Source organism: Cricetulus griseus, chromosome X, assembly GCF_003668045.3.
Source record: "Cricetulus griseus strain 17A/GY chromosome X, alternate assembly CriGri-PICRH-1.0, whole genome shotgun sequence".
NCBI lineage: Eukaryota > Metazoa > Chordata > Mammalia > Rodentia > Cricetidae > Cricetulus > Cricetulus griseus.
The window spans coordinates 28,552,077-28,571,868 of record NC_048604.1 but is presented as its reverse complement, the minus strand read 5'-3'; the positions used below and the strand labels follow the sequence as shown (position 1 = coordinate 28,571,868).

The following is a 19,792-nucleotide window of genomic DNA, read 5'->3' as shown; positions in this document are numbered from 1 at the left end:
CAGAAAATAACCCAAATGCTTTCCAAGTTCTCATGGCTTTGGCGAGCCTCATTAAATAAGAATACCGTTGGTTTACTTAGCCCAAGAAACTAAGTGAAGTGTGCCAGCTATGCCTTGGTAAATGGCTGTGTTGTTTGCTGCAGGGTTGTCAGCATCAAAAGTGATGCAGATCCCACAACTTTCCTTCTACTTGTGTTTACAGGTGTGAGTGCAAGTTCTCCGAAGAAGCTGTTTATTCTGAAGACCTGCAGACAACACTAGGACCACGGAGAGCTGTAATACTGCAGACCGAGAGCTAACCTCTGGGACCAGCTTCAGTTCCCCTTTATTTGTATGTGCACACACAATGCATTGCATGTGGGAGACAGGTCACCTTGGGTGTCTTTCCTCAGGAGTCATGAACCTTAATGAGACAAGAGTCTCTCACTCGACTAGAGTAGGCTGGCTGGTCACCATTTTACATTCCCAGTGCTGGGAGTGAAACACACTACCCAGCTTTCCTTCTTTTTTCCTTCTCTGTATTGCTTTGGAGCCTGTCCTGGAACTCTCTTTGAAGACCAGGCTGGCCTCGAACTCACAGAGATTCCCCTGCTTCTGCTTCCCGAGTGCTGGGATTAAAGGTGTGAGCCACCACCACCCGGCCACTACCCAGCTTTGTAAAGGGAGTATTAGGGATCAAATCTGGGTTCTCACATCTGCAAGGCAAGCACTTTACTGAGGTGTTTCCCCAGCCCTTTAGCCTTTTACTACCAACCTCCACATCTAATTTACACCCTGGTGACTACTAAGCAAAACTCTTGGAATGTGTCATTAAGCATAGTGACCTCACATTTCCACCACCCTAAAGTTTAGAATGCTGTGGTATCTGAAACCTATTAAAAAGAGAATCTTCTGCATAATTGCAGCCCACCTACTGGATGCCTCCACCAATGGACTCAGGAAACACATTGATTTATAGCATTTCTTTTGTTCAGTGACTATAAAAACCATCACACAGCCTCTTCCACAGTGGAAGAAGTCCCTAGTAATAACGAATTCTTATCCCTTGGCCATGGTCATTCCTATTTTGCTCAGAATAAACCATTTTCTTACCTCATCTAAAGAATAGTTATATATTACCTCTAATTGTTTAAGATTTAAACTATACATTCAACCTCAACCCCAATGTACAATGTAGAAATTCAGTATCCCTTTCTTCAGTCCTCAAACAAAATCTATTAAATGCCTGCACAAGCACATGTACATGGAAGGTACTAAGGGTGTCAATGAACAAAAAAGACATTATAGAAAGTGAAAAATGGCTGAAGTCCTCTCATCAGTAGTTATTTCAAATGTAAGAGAATTAAACACTTTGATTAGAAAAGGGATAGACTGGGGAACTAGATTTAAAAATATGGTTTAATTATAGACTGTCTACAGACACAAACATCATGAAAAGAAAGGGTAGGTGCAGAGACAACGTATAAATTGTCAATCAACGAGGGCTAGGTAAGGCAGACAGGTTTGAATCATTTACATGCACTGTTTCCCTATTCATCTTCTATCTGCCTTACCAGACATGACATAGAATACTGCACCCAAAACAGCACACACTTCTCAAGTCTCCGCAGAACATCCTCTAGGCTACATCATTTGTTAGGCCATCTGAGTTTCAAGTTTACAAAGAATAAAATCAAACAGTACTTCTATCACAACAAGGTGAAATTAGAAATCAAGGCAAGCAGGAGGGCTCAGGAGATGAATGCTTGTCACCAAGACCGACAACTGAAGTGGATCCTCAAGATCCATTTGGTGGAGAGAACTGACTCCTGCAAGTTGTCTCTGACCTGCACACATGGGCCATGGCATATGCATGCCCATATATATATATATATATATAATAAAAATACATTAATAAAAATATAATGCAAGGTGGTATACATGCCTTCAATCACAGCAAATGGAAGGCAGAGGCAGGGAAATCTCTGAAGTTTTGACACCAGCCTGGTCTACATAATGAGTTCCAGGTCAACCAAGGCTACATAGAGTCAGTCTCTCCCCGCCTCTCCCTCCCTCCCCAAAAACATGTAATTTAAGAATTCGAAATTAGAAATCAGTTAACAGGAAAACTAGAAAATTCACACTATATGGAAATTAAACATATTTTTCAACAACCAATGAAACAATCTAAAAATTATTTTAAGATAAGTGAAAACAAAACCCAACACAACAAACTGATGGGATGCAGCAAAAGTAAATGCCTATATTACATAAGATTTGAAACCAATAAGTAAATGCCTATACTACGTAAGATTTGAAATCAATAAGCTAGATTTACATAAGAACCAAAACAATGGGGATGACATCGATGATTCAGTCAGTAAAGTGCTTACTGCCCAAGCGTGAAGACATGAGTTTGAGTCCCTTGAACTTCTGTAAAAAGCTAGCCGTGCCAGTGAATGCATATAATCCCAGTACTGACCAGGCAGAGCCAGGAGGAGCTCTGAAGCTTGCCGGCCAGCCAGTGTTGCTGAACTGGTGAGCTCCAGGTGTAGGGAGACCCTGTCTCAGAAACTAAGAGCAATAGAGAAAGATAGCCAACACTGACTTCTGTTCTCCACAATTGCACAAACATACTTATGACACTGGCACACACAAGAACACATACATGATACACACATACACCCAAAAAAAGAACAAAAACAGAAGGACCAAATTAAATCCAAAGACAAAGATATAAGCGAGTTAATAAATGAAAATACAAAGGATCTAGCCACCAAACCTGACGACCTGCGTATGATCCCCCAGAATGCACATTGTGGTGGAGAACCAACATCTCCAAGTTGTCCTCTGACCTCCATGCAAAATGGTGCATGCACATACATGTGTGCATGCATATGCAAACAATGGAAAAAATAAAATAGTGTTAAAAGCTTTTTAGTAGGAACAGATTGGCAAGTAGTTGAAGCAAAGTCATAAGTGACTCGCTATGTAACCTTATCAGTCAGGAGGAAGGTGGAGGCTGAACAGCCTCGAGTTTGAGGTTACTCTGTGCTATAAAGTAAGTCCCAGGCTAGCTCCAAAGAAATAGCTCCCCCTCCTCCCCGCCAAAGAAAAAAAGGGAAGGAAAAGAAAAATGGAATTGAATCAATAACCAAAAGCCTTCATCAAAAGAAAAGCCCAGAATCACACTGCTTCTCAATGAATTCTATTAATATTTAAAGGAGGGTATGAATATTTAATGGCAAACTTTTCTGTCTTCCAAATATTAGAAAAGTAAATAGTAGTTCCTATTATGAAGCCAGTATTACCTGGTATAAAAAGATACAGTAAGCATACTACAGGGCTGGTAAGATGGCTCAGCAGACAAATTGATGGAGTTCAAACCCTGGGACCCACATATTGGAAGAAGACAAGGGACTCCTGCAAGTTGTCGTCTAAGGTTCATTAAGTACCTTGGCATGTACATCACACCACCAAATATCATAAAATACTGTAAAAATGAATACCGTACACAAAATTTTTATCAACACTTATGCAAAAAATTCCCAACACTAATAAGCAGTTCCACAAGATCAAAAAATCATTACACGCCCTAGGTGGCATTTTACTAATACTAGAAGAATTGTAGCACATATGAAAAGGAACCCAATGTAGTCCACCTTACCACAATGAAAGAAAATACCACAATTACCTCAACTACTACAGAAAGTGAGTAGATAAAGTTCCACAGAGTTTAATGATTAAAATCAAATTCTAGGTGTTGGAGAGATAGTCTGGTGGTTAAGAACACTGACTGGTCTTGCAGAGGGCCATGGGTTCAATTCCCAGTACCCACATGGTGGCTCCCAACTGTGTAACTCCAGTTCCAGGAGATCCCCTGTCATCCTCTAGTCTCTGCAGATAACATGAATGTACACACGGCACGTGTGTGCAAGGGCAGCAAACACACATACACATACACAGCAATAAATTAGTTATGAAAATCAAATCCCCAAAATGAGGAGTTTGGAGTTTGAAATGAAATTTCCTATTGTCATAATAGGCATTTATGAAGTTCCCACAAAGTTATCCACTCTACACGACTATTCAAAGGTGTATTAGAAGCTCCAGTTACAGACTAGGCTTACATACCAGGCAAGAGGGGAAGAAAAGGCACCCAAACTAGAAAGAAACTCTTTGGAGATGGTTGAGATACTATAAATAAAAGCCACCAAAATATATTACACCAACAAATCAACAAAAATGGAAGATAACAAATCTATTATGTAAAATATCAGTTGTAGATGGTTATATAGACTGGCGATGCATGTGTAAGCTCAGAAAACAATTTCATTCATAATAGCACTAGAATAAAATACTAGGTATGTTTAGGCAGTAACACAAAACTTCACATGGGAAGTACAAATCTAACTGAAAATTTAAAAGAGCTAAAATATACATCTTACAGTCATTAGGAAACTTAAAAATACTAAGATGACAATACTCTTCAAGACATTTGTATCAAAAACCCCAAAAGCGTTTTTACAGAAATGGAAACACTCCTGCTAGAGTTCCAAGTAGATAAAATCATCTCAAAAAGGAAAAGCAAAGTTGGAACTCAGACATCCTGACTAAATCTATTACGGGGCTACAGTAATCAAAACAGTGTAGTGCTAGCATAATGCTTCAACATAGAGACTCAGCTGGGTGTAGTGGTACACACCTTTAATCCCAGCACTTGGGAGGCAGAGGCAGGCCGGACAGGGCTACATAGTGAGACTCACAAAAGGGAAAGAAGAAACCCTAAACAACAGAAATCACATCAACCAAACCAAACCAAACCAAAAACTGAACATTAAAATCCAAACCTGACAACTTGAGTTCAATCCCTGGTATCTATAAGGTAGAAGGAGACAACAAACTTTTTCTCCTGAGGCAGGGTTTCACTGTGTAACAGCTTGTCTGTCTTGGAACTCACACTGTAGACCAGGCTGGCATCGAACTTACAGAGATCCATCCACCTGTCTCTGCTTCCCTGAGTGCTGGGATTACAGGCGTGCAGGCATCCACTACCACCGCTGTTAAGAATGAACTCTTACAAGTGTCCTGACTTCCACCATGTGCCGTAGCACATGTGCACACGCGAGCACGCGCACACACACACACACACACACACACACACACACACAAAGGTAATAAATTAAATACTTTTGTACAAAGGATAGAGAAGACAACTTTTAACTGGATAAAATGTTAGCAAACTATTCTATTTAATAAGAATCTAATATCTGAACCAGATGGTGGTGGCACACACAGGCTCCAAAGGTACAGAGAAACCCTGTCTTGAAAAACCAGAAAAAGAATCTAGTGTCTGAATATATAAACAAGTCTTATAGTTTGGTAACAAAAGAGACAACCCTATTTGACAATGACCAGTGTGGAGACATTTAAGAGAAAATAAGCTAAAAAGGTGAACAGATGATATGCAAAAATATTAGCTATTAAGGAAATAAAATCCCAAACTGCATGAGCCCACTTCAACTAGGATGACCATAAGACAGTAGAAAAAACACCATACACTGATGAGGCTGCAGAGAAACTGGAACTCAGATGCCACTGACAGCAGTGTCGCCATGTAACTCAGCAGTTTCAGTCTGTGTATGCTCTCAAGATTGGGAAACAAAGAATTAAACAAGTGTATACATAAGATCTAAAAGTGGAAACAACCCAGATGCTTGACAACTATTTTCAACAAACCATATGGTGTTATGTAACACATATGTATATGTACCTATGTGTGTACACACACACACACACACACACACACACTTCAGTTATAAAAAAGAATACCTGATATGTACATGAACTTTGTATCATGCTAAAGAAATCAAACATAAGTTACGATTCCAGTGTAGAGGCAAATCCAGATGAAGAGGCATTAGTGGTTTCTGTAGGTTGGGTAGAGGAGGAATTGAAAATAACTGCTCAATAATGGCTGCTCAACTTGCTTCTGGGTTGATGAAAATGTTCTGAAACTACAGAATAGTGATAAGTGCACAACCCTGCACACACTAAATGTCTCATTGGATTATCCTAAAATGATTAGTGTGGTAAATTTTACGTGTATTTTACTACAATAGAAAATTTAAAATAGAAAGTTAGGAGAGACATTATTATAGGAATTAGAGGGTAAAAAGATGGTTTTGTAGCTTGTAAAACTATTAAGTTCTAATGTGTCTAATGGTATACATTTTTATATTCTATAGCAAACAAAAATGTTTTATAAAATAAGTTTTTTATTGTGCTATTCATTACTTTTAGATATTAGGTGGATAGTGTCCATTCAACAGAAGAAACACACTAATAGTAGGAAGAAAAAATAACTGAACAAAGTATATGATTTGAATCAGATAACTATTCCAATGTAAAACAGGGGGTTTGGGTTTTTTTCTGCTTTTCAGACAGGGTTTCACTATGTATCTCTGGCTAGCCTGGAATTGACAAAGATTCACCTGCTTCAGCCTTCCAAGTGTTGGGATTAGTGATGTGAGCCAACTACACCTGACCTAAAGCAAGATTTTTGTAGGCAACTGGCAAAAATTCCTTTTTGAAGCTTTAGAAAAGGACGTTATAAAGTGTAACTGCACAAAGTCCCATACCCTTGGGTCCTTCGTAATAAACTGCTTTGGGAATTTTACGTGAACGAGAGAATGAAATATGTAACATTTTGCCATGTGCAACATTAAACAGTGTGGTCATTAAAACAGACAAAAATCATACAACTAATGATGTCTGGAACAGGACATGGTAGTACATAGTTGTAATCCCAGAACGTACAGCCCAAGGCAGGAAGATTCCAAATTCAAGGCCAGCTTGGGAAACACAGCAAGACTGTTTTCAAAAGGAGAAAAAAAAGACTTACAGATACTAGTATAGAAAATAACTGGTCAACCCTTTAGATATACGTGACTACATGGAACAAACTGATTTCCTCTCCGGTACAAACACACATGTGGTAAAAATTTCAAGTCTGTGAAAAGATGTCATGTTAAGACCATTCAGCAGCCTTAGGAACTGAGTTAGGAAAACATCGAGTAACATCCGTGACGGTACATTGTTCAGAACAGAAACGATTAACAGAATATCAAGCACTGAAACAAAATAAGCACTATCGCTTCTCCTCCTTCCAACTTCAATATGAACTACTTCTATAGTGACATGATGAAACTGCTGACTTTTACAGTCTCACTACACTTGCGCTTGATTTTTCTAAAATGGCAATAATTGTCTACTTTGAGAATGCTGGGAATCTTACTATACCCTCTTCCACAGTATCTCAAAACGACCAACAAAATAACAAAAAAAGTATAAAAATACTGAATGTGAACAGTCAAATGTGAATTAGGGGGGTCATTAGGAAGATTTTGTTTTCTGGCTTCATAATTTTTTTACAATATTTGGAGTTTAAAGATTTTCCCCCCGAAACCTTTTTTAAATAAAAGTTTTATTGGAGAAAAATAGAACCACCACATACACAGGGGGAAAAAAAGCACAAAAATTCAACTGATACAGAACAACTGAAATTCAATTATCCAATGTAGTTTGCCATTACTTTTCAGTTTCTTAAACAGCTTCCCTTAAAAGTCTGACTAGTTTTTCAGCTGAAACAGCATCAATTGACAAAGAAATAAGAACCTCAGGAAAGGGACCTTCTTTCAAGATAATGAAGACGGTATCAAGAGCCTCCTAGTAGGAACAACTATACCTAACAGTTGTTGAGAGTAACTAGTGAGTGGTGTAATAGTCTCCATATCCCGGAGACCAACAGGGATGAAGTAGAACACTGATATTGATAGTCAGGTAAACATAATAACAGCCACATTTATTTCCTTGTCAGAAGAGCTCCTGTAAGGTAATCAGGAAGGAGCTGGACAAAAATATACGAAATAGCTGCTCAAAAAGAATTGGGATGCTAATTCTAAATACTATATATATATATATATATATATATATATTATATATATATATAGTCAAACAGTGTGCAAGTAGATGCATTAGAGAAAAATGGGCAACTTAAAAAAAATATAGCTGGCCACAGGTCTTTGAGAATTCAAGAAAACCATCAATAGTAGACATAAGAGCCCCAAGTCTCCTAAGCTGAACATTCAGGTCTAAGCAGTTCCCCTAATGGCTCCAGAAGGACAAGGAAATACGCTGGTGGATAAAGCACTGAAGAAATTCTACTTTAAAAACAAACACTAAAAACTATCTGCTTCTCTCTGGTAATCAAGTCCTTTCACAGAAAAAGAAACCAGGAAGCAAAACAAAACCCTCTGGTGATGAAGACAGGTCATTTACTCACATTTTGAATTTGAAGAACAATACTTTTGTTATTCTGTGTGTGAACAATTTGGGGACATTTCCCTGAAAAGCAGGTGTCCAGTGGCTATGAGAACTCTTAAATTCAAGCAATTAAAAAAAAAGAATGCAGAATCTGAAATTTTCAAATAGGGAGTATGTAAGGGAGGACCATATGTAGAGTTTCTCCAAGTCAGGAGGTGTATGAAAGCAAAAGCTTTGTTTACCAACAAAGATAAGAGACGCTTCCAAAAAAAAAGAACTACTTCAGTAGAAAAAACTGGAATGCAAATCCCAGGAAGCCTCTAACAATTGACAATTGGCCCAAGTTAAAGACAAAACGATCCAAACAACATTTAAAGACTGAAGCATAATGAAAAGTAGCTGGTGATTTTTGCTCCTGCAATTTACAAAACAGGTTGATTTCTGTCTCCTGTTGATTTTCATACTGTATTCATTTTTAATAAAAAGAACTGGATTTCTCCCTCTTAATATGTTCTTCTAGTACAAAATGATCAGCAATTTTTCTATCTTACCTATTTTAATAAGTACCTGTTAATCAGCACAGTAAATTTGGGGCTAAGTCATATGTACACATCCCACACTCATAAATGGAAATTTTAGGATGTGAATATATAAGGTATTATGGAAGTAACTGTCACCCTACTTGAAAAACCTGTTTCCAAATAAGGTTTCTTAACCAATCCTTTCAGTGTAACAGAATGCCAACAGCAATGAAAACTTAGTTTTCTTTCCAAGGAAAACCACAAAACGGGTGAACAACCAAGTCCAGGGTGGCTTTTCTATTCATAAATACATCCAGAACTCTGTACAGTAAATAAAGTTTGCATGCAGTTTAAGTATCTTTAGGTGACTTTTAAGCAAATAAACCCTTTGCTTCATTAATGATGTATAAGAATTTCCCTCCCCTTTTTAGTGGTCATAGGGGTCTCTTCCCCAGTTCCAATAGAAACCATGAAAACCGGGTACTTTCTTAAAGAGTTTTCTGCACATCATACTAAATAACATGCAAAGAGTTCAACAACATTCTTCTTAAAGGTTAAGTATTACTCTTTAAAATGGGCATGTTAACCACTGAGAAAAGTCCACGCAACTATTTCCATTACACTGCTTCATTTGGTCATCAGAAGTATAAAAGAAGTCAAATAATACGAGATTCAACAAGTTAGTTTATCCATTGGCTACGGCATATGACAACAATTGTTCCAAGGCCAACATTCTATGCAATATAGTTGTACTGATTTGGGTTTTCTTTATCTCTTTCCATGTAGTCCCGGTCAATTAGGGATTCTATTCTCTTCTTTAGATCTGCAGGCTGCAAGAGAAAACATGTTTTCACTGCAAAGCTCATAATCATCAGCATAAGCCCATCTACCAATGTCCCATCAAAAAAGAGAACAAAGGCCAGAAGTGATTGCATAGAGTCAGGCAGATCTCTAGGAGTTTGAGGCCAGCCTAGTCTACATAAAGATGTACACAGTGTGTGTGTGTGTGTGTGTGTGTGTGTGTGTGTGTGTGTGTGTGTGTGTGTGTGTGTGTGTGTGTATGTCTATGCATATATATATGTCTATGTATATATGTGTGTATATATATATATATATAATACTATCATACTTCTCTCACACCTCTATATAACATTTCCTACTACTTTATTTTCACTACTGTTTTTGAGATTTATTTTTATGTACATGGGTGTTTTGCTCGAATGTTTGTCTGTGTATATATATGTGTGCCGTATCCATGGAAGCCAGAAGAGGGTGTCAGATCCTCTGGAACTAGAGACAAAGATGTATTAGCCATCACAGATACTAGAAACCAAACCTGGGTCCTCTGAAAATACAGTCAGTGCATTTTTCTGTCTTTCGTTTTTTCTGTTTGTTTGGGTTTTTTGCTTTGTTTTTGAGACAGGGTTTCTCTGTGTAGCGCTGGCTCTCCTAAAACTTGCTCTATAGACCAGGCTGGCCTCGAAATCACAGAGATCCTCCCAAGTGCTAGGATTAAAGGCGTGCCCCACCAATGCCCTGCAAGTTAGAGCTCTTTACTGCTGAATTATCTCTCCAACCTTACTCTCTTATTTTAAAAATGTGTTCTGAGAACCACATATCTTCTATAAAAGTACAAAAAGAGTTTAACTCATATTTTCACACAGAACATATTCTAGTTTAGAGAAAGAATGTTACTTAGTTCAGTGAAGATCCCTTGAAATGACAAGTACATCATTATTAACAAAAGGCAAAAGCTAGTTCTCTAGTTTTTATGCATATAAATTGAAGTTTAAGACATGGCTGAGCCAAGAGTGGTGGTACACACTTTTAATCCTAGAACTCAGGAGGCAAAGGCAGGCAGATCTCTGTGAGCCTAAGGCCAGGCTGGTCTACAGAGTGAGTTCTTGGACAGCCAAAGTATAATGGCAAGACCTGAATTAAGGCACAAGTCTCAAAAAAAAAATCCCAGGCATTGGTGGTGCACACCTTTAATCCTAGCACTTGGGAGGCGGAGACAGGAGGATCTCTGTGAGTTTGAGACCAGCCTGGTCTACAAGAGCTAGTTCCAGGACAGCCTCCAAAGCCACAGAGAAACCCTGTCTCAAAAACAAAAACAAAACAAAACAAGTCTCAAGTTAAGTTAAATGCAGCTGGAGCCCTGTAGTACACTTCTATAATAGCAGTAAGTGGGAAGCCAGAGGCAAGGGGATTGAGAGTAAGAGCTGCTTGGGTACACAGTAAGACACCGTGTCAGCAGACAAGTAACAAAAAACCGGAAATTAACTAACTAAACAATTAACAAATGTATTTTAAAATGCATGAGAATTTATTATATAAACTATATAAAATACTAGACCTAGTAGCATAGGCCTATAATCCCAGCTACTTGGGTGTATGAGGAATGAAGACTGTTACTTCAAGAAGGTTGGCAAAAACAAGTGGGGGTGGATGAGGTTTTTTCTTGGTAGTATAGCACTAACCTAGCATATGTAAGGGGGGTCAGTGGTGGTGAACACCTTTATTCCCAGCACTAAAGGCAGAGGCAGGTGGATCTCTGGGAGTTTGAAGTCAATCTGGTCTACAGCAAGACTTGAAGAAAGTGTGCATATGTAAGGGTCCTACGTTATAGCCCCCAGTACCACATATCCACACAATACTATGAAATTTGATAAAATATCACATTAACTCACACCTGTATGTTTCTGGTTTACTATGAATATGAACTATGTACATAAGTGATTTGGATTTCTGATTCTTGCAGTTAGTTTAAAATTTGTGACAATTTAGAGCTGGACATGGTGGAGCATGCCTATATTCCTAGACTCAGCTACAAAGGGAATTCAAGGTTAACCTGTGATGTATTGGATCCTGTCACAAACAACAACAAAATTCTAAGGCTGGAGAGATGGCACAGAACATGTTAGTGTGTACTGCTCTTGAAGAGGATCCGAGTTCAGCTCTAGCGCCCATGTCAGGTGGTTCAGGACCACCTGTAACTCCAGCTCCAGGTGGAGCTGACACCTCTGTACACAAGTAAACACCCATACAAAGACACATAATTAAAAATAAGCTCTCTAAAGAAATTTATATCATTGCATTGATAATTATACTCATCTCTTGAATTAAAAAAAGCTACTATAATTTGTATATGGCCCATAAAAGTAATGAGAGCATTCTTTGATATGAACAGGTAACTGGTTCTAGAACCCTGACACACCCAAATCTGTCAAGGTTCAGTATCTGCATTTAACTTACTGCACTCTTCCAGTACAACTTAAAAAACATCTCGGCCAGGTATATTGACACATGCTTACAATCCCAGCACTGGAGAAGTTGAGGTAAGAGGATCATGACTTTTGAGGCCAGCCTGAGCTACACAGTCAGACCCTGATATAAATAAATATCTTCACATCACTTATAATACCCAAGATTCAATATAAATGTTATAGAATTTTCTTATACTACTATTTAAAGTCCAAATACTGAAAAGGAAACAAACCAATATTCAATATATATGCAATTTTTCATTAAGATGAGAATCTCATTGCATTACTGAGGTTGATCTCAAACTCCTGGGCTCAAGTAATATTGCTGTCTCATCTGGTAGTTATGAGTACATGCTACTGCATACAGCTAATGCATCTGTTTGGCTTTTGGTTTTGTTTTCTGAGACAGGGTCTCTCTTTGTAGTCCTTGCTATTCTAGAACTCACTATTTAGACCAGACTGACCTTCAAACTCAGAGACCCGCCTGTCTTTGCCTCCCCAGTGCTGGGATTAAAGCATTCACCACTATGCCGAGCCAGCTAATTAATTTTTTTTTTGTTTCTTTTGGTTTTGGTTTTTCAAGACAGGGTCTGTGTAACAGTCCTGGCTGCCCTGGAACCAGCTGGCTTCAAACTCAGAGATCCACCTGCCTCTGCCTCCCAAGTGCTGAGATTAATAGTGTGCATCACCAATGCCTGGCTAGCTAATTCATTTGGAAAGGATGTTTTTAACCTTTGGTTTGTTGAAGTCACAGACATGGAATCAACGGATATGAAGAACTGATTTCAAAGTAAGCCTTGGAACACGTTAAGACCCTGACTAAAAAAACAAAATAAAGCAAAGGAGAGTCAGGCATTGATGGTGCTCGCCTTTAGTCCCAGCACTCGGCAGACAGAAGTAGGCAAACCTCTGGGAGTTCGAGGTCAACCTGGTCTACAGAGTGAGTTCCAGGACAGACTGCAAAGCTACATAGAGAAACCCTATCTCAAAACAAAACAAAACAAAAAAGCAAAGGAGAAAAATAGATAGAGAAGTAAAACTCCATTTAACAACCCTGAGATTTAAATATCAAATGGCTTTGGTTTAATTATGATCAATGTTATAGTGAGTGATCTCTTCCATTCTAACATCAGTAAGCACTCTTGCTGGAGATGAAATGACTAGGTGAGCATGTGAGCAAGTGTGGTAATGAGAAGGCATGAGGTTTAGAGAAGCAGACTACCTTATTAAAAGTAATATTAAAAGTAATAGCTACTACATACCTACATACATACCAAACTTAGTACTACGTGTTTTGTGCTTTCCATCTCACTTAAGCCTCAAAATAATAGTGCGAGGGAGCTGGAGAGATGGCTCAGGGATTAAAAGCACTGGCCGCTCTTCCAGACAACCTAAATTCAATCCCCAGCACCCACATGGTGGCTCAGAACCTTCTGTAATGAGATCTGGGGCCCTCTTCTGGTGTAGAGGTGTGCATGCAGATAGAGCACTCATGAATGAATGAATGAATCTTTAAAAAATGGTGGAGCTAAGTATAATTATCAATTCTAAACAAGCTCAGCAAGATTAAATGCCTTATCAAAATCCAAAGCGCTAGGAATCCTAACAGCCAGGAGTCTATACAACTTCTACCAAATGTTTATTACAAAAGTTTAGAAATCTTTTAAAATTTTGAATAGTCCAGTACACCACCTCACTGTCTATAAATACCTATATTGCTGGACATTTGTATTGGAACATGTCAATACACTGACCAATTTCAGTTTACTAGAAATATTATTAGACATTTTCAAAGGCACTAAAACTACTTTACCACTAAAATACAGCCAGCAGCCTCTGTAACAGATTTGAGAAACATTTATAAGGTAACTAAACAAGATATAACTCAATCTAATAACCAAATATGTCAAATGCCAAGTTATCTCCAGAAAAGAAGATTCTAAAGATACATAGTGAATTAACTTCAAAATTTTCAAAGTCATATTTACTCATTAAACTTTCAAGTACAGGGAGGGGCTTTTGTAAATTGTTTCCCAATTTGTCACAGTTGTATACATATACCAACAACACTCTTTTGTGAACTGTATGTATGACTATAGGAAATAAATTCATGTCCTTCTAAATGGCTTTAAGCCTTTTATCTATATTTGCAAGATTATTGTCTAAAAATCAAATGTATTTTTTCATTTATAACAAGTTCAGTATGGAGACACAGAAACACCTACTTTTACTGGAAATTTCAGCTGATTGTAGACCTCTGAGACAAGAAGATTGTGGCTAAGTGTTTTCCTCATCTTCATAATTCGGACAATCGCAGCATCAATTTGGTATTGTCTATCTTGAAATACTCTTTCTGTAGTGCTTGCTTGTTCTTCAACCTAAAAAGAGTTTTCAAATGAAGTCAAACTTAATTATTAACACAAACTGTACATTAGGGACATAACAGTGTTACCTAAATGGGACCTGATAAATACAGACACAAGAGAAAAAAAACTTGACACATATAGGGCCTTTCTGTTCTAATCACACTGTTCTGTACCAATCAATACAAATAAATCAGTATCTATACAGGTTAAGAAAAAAGATACCACCTTTGAGGACTGGGGAGATAGACTCAGTTGACCAAGTGCCTGCCCTGCAAGCATGAGGACCTGATTTTTAAATTTAGATTTTCGTGAACTCATGTAAAAACTGATTCCTGGAACTCAATACCTAGCCAGCCTAGCCTAGTTAGTGAGTTCCAGGCAAGTAAAAGACCATGACAAGAAACAAGGTGGATAGCTCCTAAGGAATGACACTGGAGGTTGTCCTCTGGCCTTGCCTAAAATTCAAAATGTTCATACCCATTGATCCAAAAATTTACTTTCATGAATTCATCTTAAGGAAAAGATCACAGATTAAGATTCAGATACAGAACTTTTTTAAAAGTTTCAATGGCCATGTACAAGATTATGTAGCTATTTAGCATTCTGTTGATAGTTTACAAACGTGTGGGGGTATGTGCATTATATCAGTGCGGTTAGGGATGTCAGAGAACAACCTTGGGCATCAAGGGTCAGGAGCCTTTGACAAAACAAAACAACCAAACAACTATGTTGACTGTCAACCCTATTATGTTTACTCCTCAACAAAAAGAAACATAGAATCAAACATTGAAATGTACTAGGCTAGATGTGGGCACAGGAAATGTTAACAGTAACAAGCTGTAAATTTCAGGGCTAGAAAGATGGTTCTGCAGTTAAAAGGACCTGGGTTACATTCCAGCACCATTCACACCCATCTATAATTCCAGGTCCAGTTGATCCACTGCCCTCTTCTGGCATATGGGTCTCAGGCCTGATGTGGTGCAGACACACATGAGGCGTAACATTCAAGCACATATAATTTTTTTTTTTTTGGGTTTTCCAGACAGGGTTTCTCTGTAGCTTTGGAGGTTGTCCTAGAACTTGCTCAATAGACCAGGCAGGCTGGCCGTGAACTCACACAGATCCACCTGCCTCTGCCTCCCCGAGTTCTGGGATTAAAGTGAGCCACCACCACCTGGCTGCACATAATATTAATTTGTAGTCTGTAAATTTCTACTAGAAACACATATAAACCTAATATAGTCCAACGAGAGAGCAAAAGGCTTACCGTTTCTTTCATTTGGATTTGATTGATCTTTATCCTGAATAGTTTGTGTTTGAAATCATCATTACAAATGAATTTGTCACCATCTTCGATATCTTTGCCCTTTGGATTTTTAGTGAGAACTCTAGCTTTGCCACAGGCTAGTGATTGCAGGGTTCTCCTTAATTCTCCATCCTCTGAAGAAGAAATAATGCTTAGCAGCATGCACAACACTACATTCAACATCAATTTAATTTATAAACATTCTCTATTAAATTCTTTTTTCCCCATATCACCAACACCTGCTCTTTGTGCTATCCAGTAACATATTTTTCTAGTTGTCTTCTAAAAACATTTGTTACCCCATGCAGACAACTACTAAAATTTCTGATGTAACAGTCCCCTTCTCTAAAGTCAATCACTAAAAGGGCATACCATTTGACTGTTTTATTATCACTCCAGTATGTTCTATTCTCCATTAACCCTCTGCTTCATTGCTACTGACACTACTACTAACCTAATTCAATGAAAACCCCTAGACTCATCTTTTAAGTCCTCCTTCTCCTTCATTCCATATGGCTCTAGTAATTCCATTGCTGTTGGAATCGTTCTACTAGAAGCCCTTTAGAACTTCATATCACAATTATCTTTACAGTTTCTAGGCTAGAATCTTTTCCTGTTTCGGGTGGCTGGCCCTACTAATGCCAGGTAAGTTGTGCAAATAGGTTATTTCCTTTAAGTCACTATAGCTCAGGTTTCAGCTGTATTCATCAGTCTATTTATACATCTTACCTATTGAATTTTATAACTCACCATTCTAAGCTACAAACTTTTCATGCTTCCAACTTACACTACCCAAGCCTTTCTTCATACTAGTTCCTTTATTTCAGATGCCTTCTCTCCAACCAAAATTTAAAGGCCTAACTCAAGTCCCACTTCCTTCCACAATAATCTCTAGCTTCTCTTAACATACTTCTTGTTAGCACTACATACTGGTACTTACTGGTTTTGACATTATTAAGAATACAGAGAAGCCAGGCAGTGGTGGCACACCTTTAATCCCAGCGCTTGGGAATTCACTCTGTGAATTCAAGGCCAGCCTGGTCTACAAAATGAGTGCCAGGACAGCCGGGCTGTTAGAGAAATCCTACCTTGAAAAACAAAACAAACAAAAGAAATACAGGAGGGGGCTGGAGAGACATCTCACCACTGAGGAGTACTTTCTGGTCTTTCAGAAGACCAGATAGATGTCAGTTCCCAGCATCTACATGGTGGCTCACAACCCCCTAACTCAAGCTCTAGGGGATACAATGTCCCCTTCTGGCCTTAACAGGTTCCTGCATGTGTGTTATACATATACTTATATAGGCTTACAATAATGCACATAATTAAATGAATCATCTTTGAAAAATAAAAAGAGTACCGAGGACAGGATTACTTCCTTGTATCTCCCAGAGCTCTAAACACAGTAACTACACAATTGCTTGCTACTTGGGGGATGCAATACAAACCTATCCCAGTAGCTTGCTTGATGTCTTCTAAACTGAATTCCTCCCCTTCATTAAACATTAGCAGCACCAGGGTTTGAAAAAGAGAGACCTGAAGTTCTTTTTTGCCCTATTACAGAAAAAACAAACATCAGCCCATATTTTTAAAACAAATGAATTAATCAAAAACATTTCTTATAGGAAAAGCATTTTTAATTAGTGAGTTAATCATAGATTAAGATTATTCAAAAGCCTTTTTCAGGTGGCAATAAATTGTGCAGTTTGAGGTTTAGGAATGATTCCACAGAAAATGAGGTGGAGGATTAGTTAGCCTATTAATAGGTTTTTTAATAATCTTTATTAAAACAGAACAAAGTAATGAAAATAACTCAGTCATGGGTATCATTATAAATAATCAGCATAAGTAGCAAGAAATTACTATTCTGAATGCATTTTTTTTAGACAGGGTTTCATGCAGCCCATGTTAGACTTAATGCTTTATAGCCAAGAATGTCCTTGAACTCCACAAGGATTACAACCCTGTGCTACTAGGCCCCAGTTTCAAATGTATTTTGACTTTGTTAAGATCAGTAATGATCCCAGCACTCCAGAGGCAGAGGCAGGTGGATCTGTAAGTTCAAGGCCAACCTGGTCTACAAAGCCAGTTCCTGGACAGGATCCAAAGCTACACAGAGAAACCCTGTCTCAAAAAACAAAACAAAAAACAAAAAACAAACAAACAAAAAAGAGTCAGGCAGTGGTGGCGCACACCTTTAGTCCCAGCACTCGGGAGGCAGAGGCAGGTGGATCTCTGTGAGTTTGAGACCAGGCTGGTCTACAAGAGCTAGTTCCAGGACAGCCTCCAAAGCTACACAGAGAAACCCTGTCTCGAAAAGCAAAACAAAAACAAAAAAAACAAACAAAAAAGAAAAATCAATAAAGAACAGCTGTAGGATTTTTTTAAGAAGATGGTATTGTTTGCCTTAATCTCCCACTCTGATCTCTAGCTTCCAGTAACATGATTTGTTTTTAATTTTAGAGAAGGGCCAACTCAATTGTTGAAAAGGTGACCATCTTAAAAAACATACAAAGCTCTAACAAACTATCACTGTTGCCATGTGGTATCAAGGTCCCACTTATTTTTTTGGCTTTTGATTTTTTTATTATTTTTTACATTCTAATCCCAGTTCCCCTTCCTTCCTCTCCTCCTGCTCCTCCCACTCGCCGTAAGTTCACACTTATAAAACAGAAGCTTGAACCTTCAAAACAAGGGACATGACTTCCATATTAAAGATGAAGGCAGAAATTAAGAAATGAATTCAGTTTTGGAAATATCCACTTACCTCTTTAAATTCAGCTTTTAGTACACAGTGTCCCAAGGTTGACTGCCACTGGAGTTTCCTGCCACTGTGTTTGCCTAAGTAAAATGTCTTGAAAATTTCCTGAAGCTTTACCATCTAAAACAAATAAGTGTTTCTTTAAGCTTCATATGTAATACCACCTCCAGCACTTTTTTATGTATTTATTGGATGTATGAGGTGGAGTGTGTATGCCACAGTATGCTTGAGAAGGTCAGAGGACAACTTTCAGGAGTCAGTTCCCTCCTTCCACTTTGTAGGTCCTGGGGATTGAACTTCAAAGGTCAAGCTTTGTTGGCAGGTGACTTCACCCCTGGGGAACCTCACTGATCTCCCTCTCACCACTCTAAACCCCATCTGAAATAACTTGTGATAGCTTTCATGAGTATCCAGTAGGTATCGATCACTTTACCGTAAGGTAAAAATCTACCCAATGTAACAGTGCTTGGCTATCTTTATACTTTCTTAGCTCTTCTGCCCTATTTAATCATTCCTTCCCCTCTGACATTCTACTGACTCCTTTCTCTCACTGCTGCTTCTGCACAAGTTTCTTTTGCTCTTCTTACACCTGCTAAATGTGAGCCCTTCTCAAGTTCAAGTTCTGCCCTTTCTCTTCATCTTCACCATATTCTTCCCTTACTGAGGGAAATCTACTCTCTGGGGCATCAATGCTACTTTCTATAGAGGACTCTCAGTATCTTTCTCTATTCAACCTTCTAGAGGCTTTGTTCCTGAGTAGGACAGTTTCTAAGACATTAGAGGACACTCATGTATCCATCATATTCACCAGTCCTGCCTTCAGGTGAAATATGGACAAGAGTTTTTGACAGTTAGGAAGATTAAGGGGTCATAAGCTAAGAAATAGAAGACTAATTGGGGAAAACAATACTGAATTTAGAGACCTACCTTCATTAATGTGCTCAAGTGGACTTGGAAATTGGAATAAAAGAATAAAATATTAACACTCATATTCTGTTGGTTTCTTTGCTGACATAAGCCTTTAAAAGGCACATATTTTCAAATGAAAAGCAGAAAATGTGTGATTTCTATCCCTATAGCTTAGGTCTGAAACAGTTAATCTTACCTCTGGTGGCAAATGGACTTCCATAGGCACATATGTTGGCCAGTAACCCATTGTCAGGATATTCACAGTTAATTCGATATTGCCAGGTACATTCTGGTTCTGCATATACTATAAAAAGATCAACACATACAATTAAGATCACAAAAGTGTACATGTCGCCAGG

The 19,792-nt window shown here is 38.3% G+C and overlaps 1 protein-coding gene across 1 annotated transcript in view; it reads right to left on the bottom strand.

Moving 5' to 3' along the window:
- Positions 1 to 8,298: 8,298 nt before the first annotated feature.
- The window catches only part of Cul4b (cullin 4B), a 35,996-nt gene continuing 24,502 nt past the window's right edge, over positions 8,299 to 19,792 (bottom strand). The window contains exons 16-21 of the mRNA XM_027433543.2: positions 19,630 to 19,737; positions 18,531 to 18,644; positions 17,212 to 17,317; positions 15,725 to 15,897; positions 14,317 to 14,469; positions 8,299 to 9,655 (exon numbers count right to left, since the gene is read on the bottom strand). Coding sequence (XP_027289344.1) covers positions 9,560 to 9,655; positions 14,317 to 14,469; positions 15,725 to 15,897; positions 17,212 to 17,317; positions 18,531 to 18,644; positions 19,630 to 19,737 — 750 coding nt within the window. The 3' untranslated portion in view covers positions 8,299 to 9,559. The remainder of the gene's footprint in view (positions 9,656 to 14,316; positions 14,470 to 15,724; positions 15,898 to 17,211; positions 17,318 to 18,530; positions 18,645 to 19,629; positions 19,738 to 19,792) is intronic.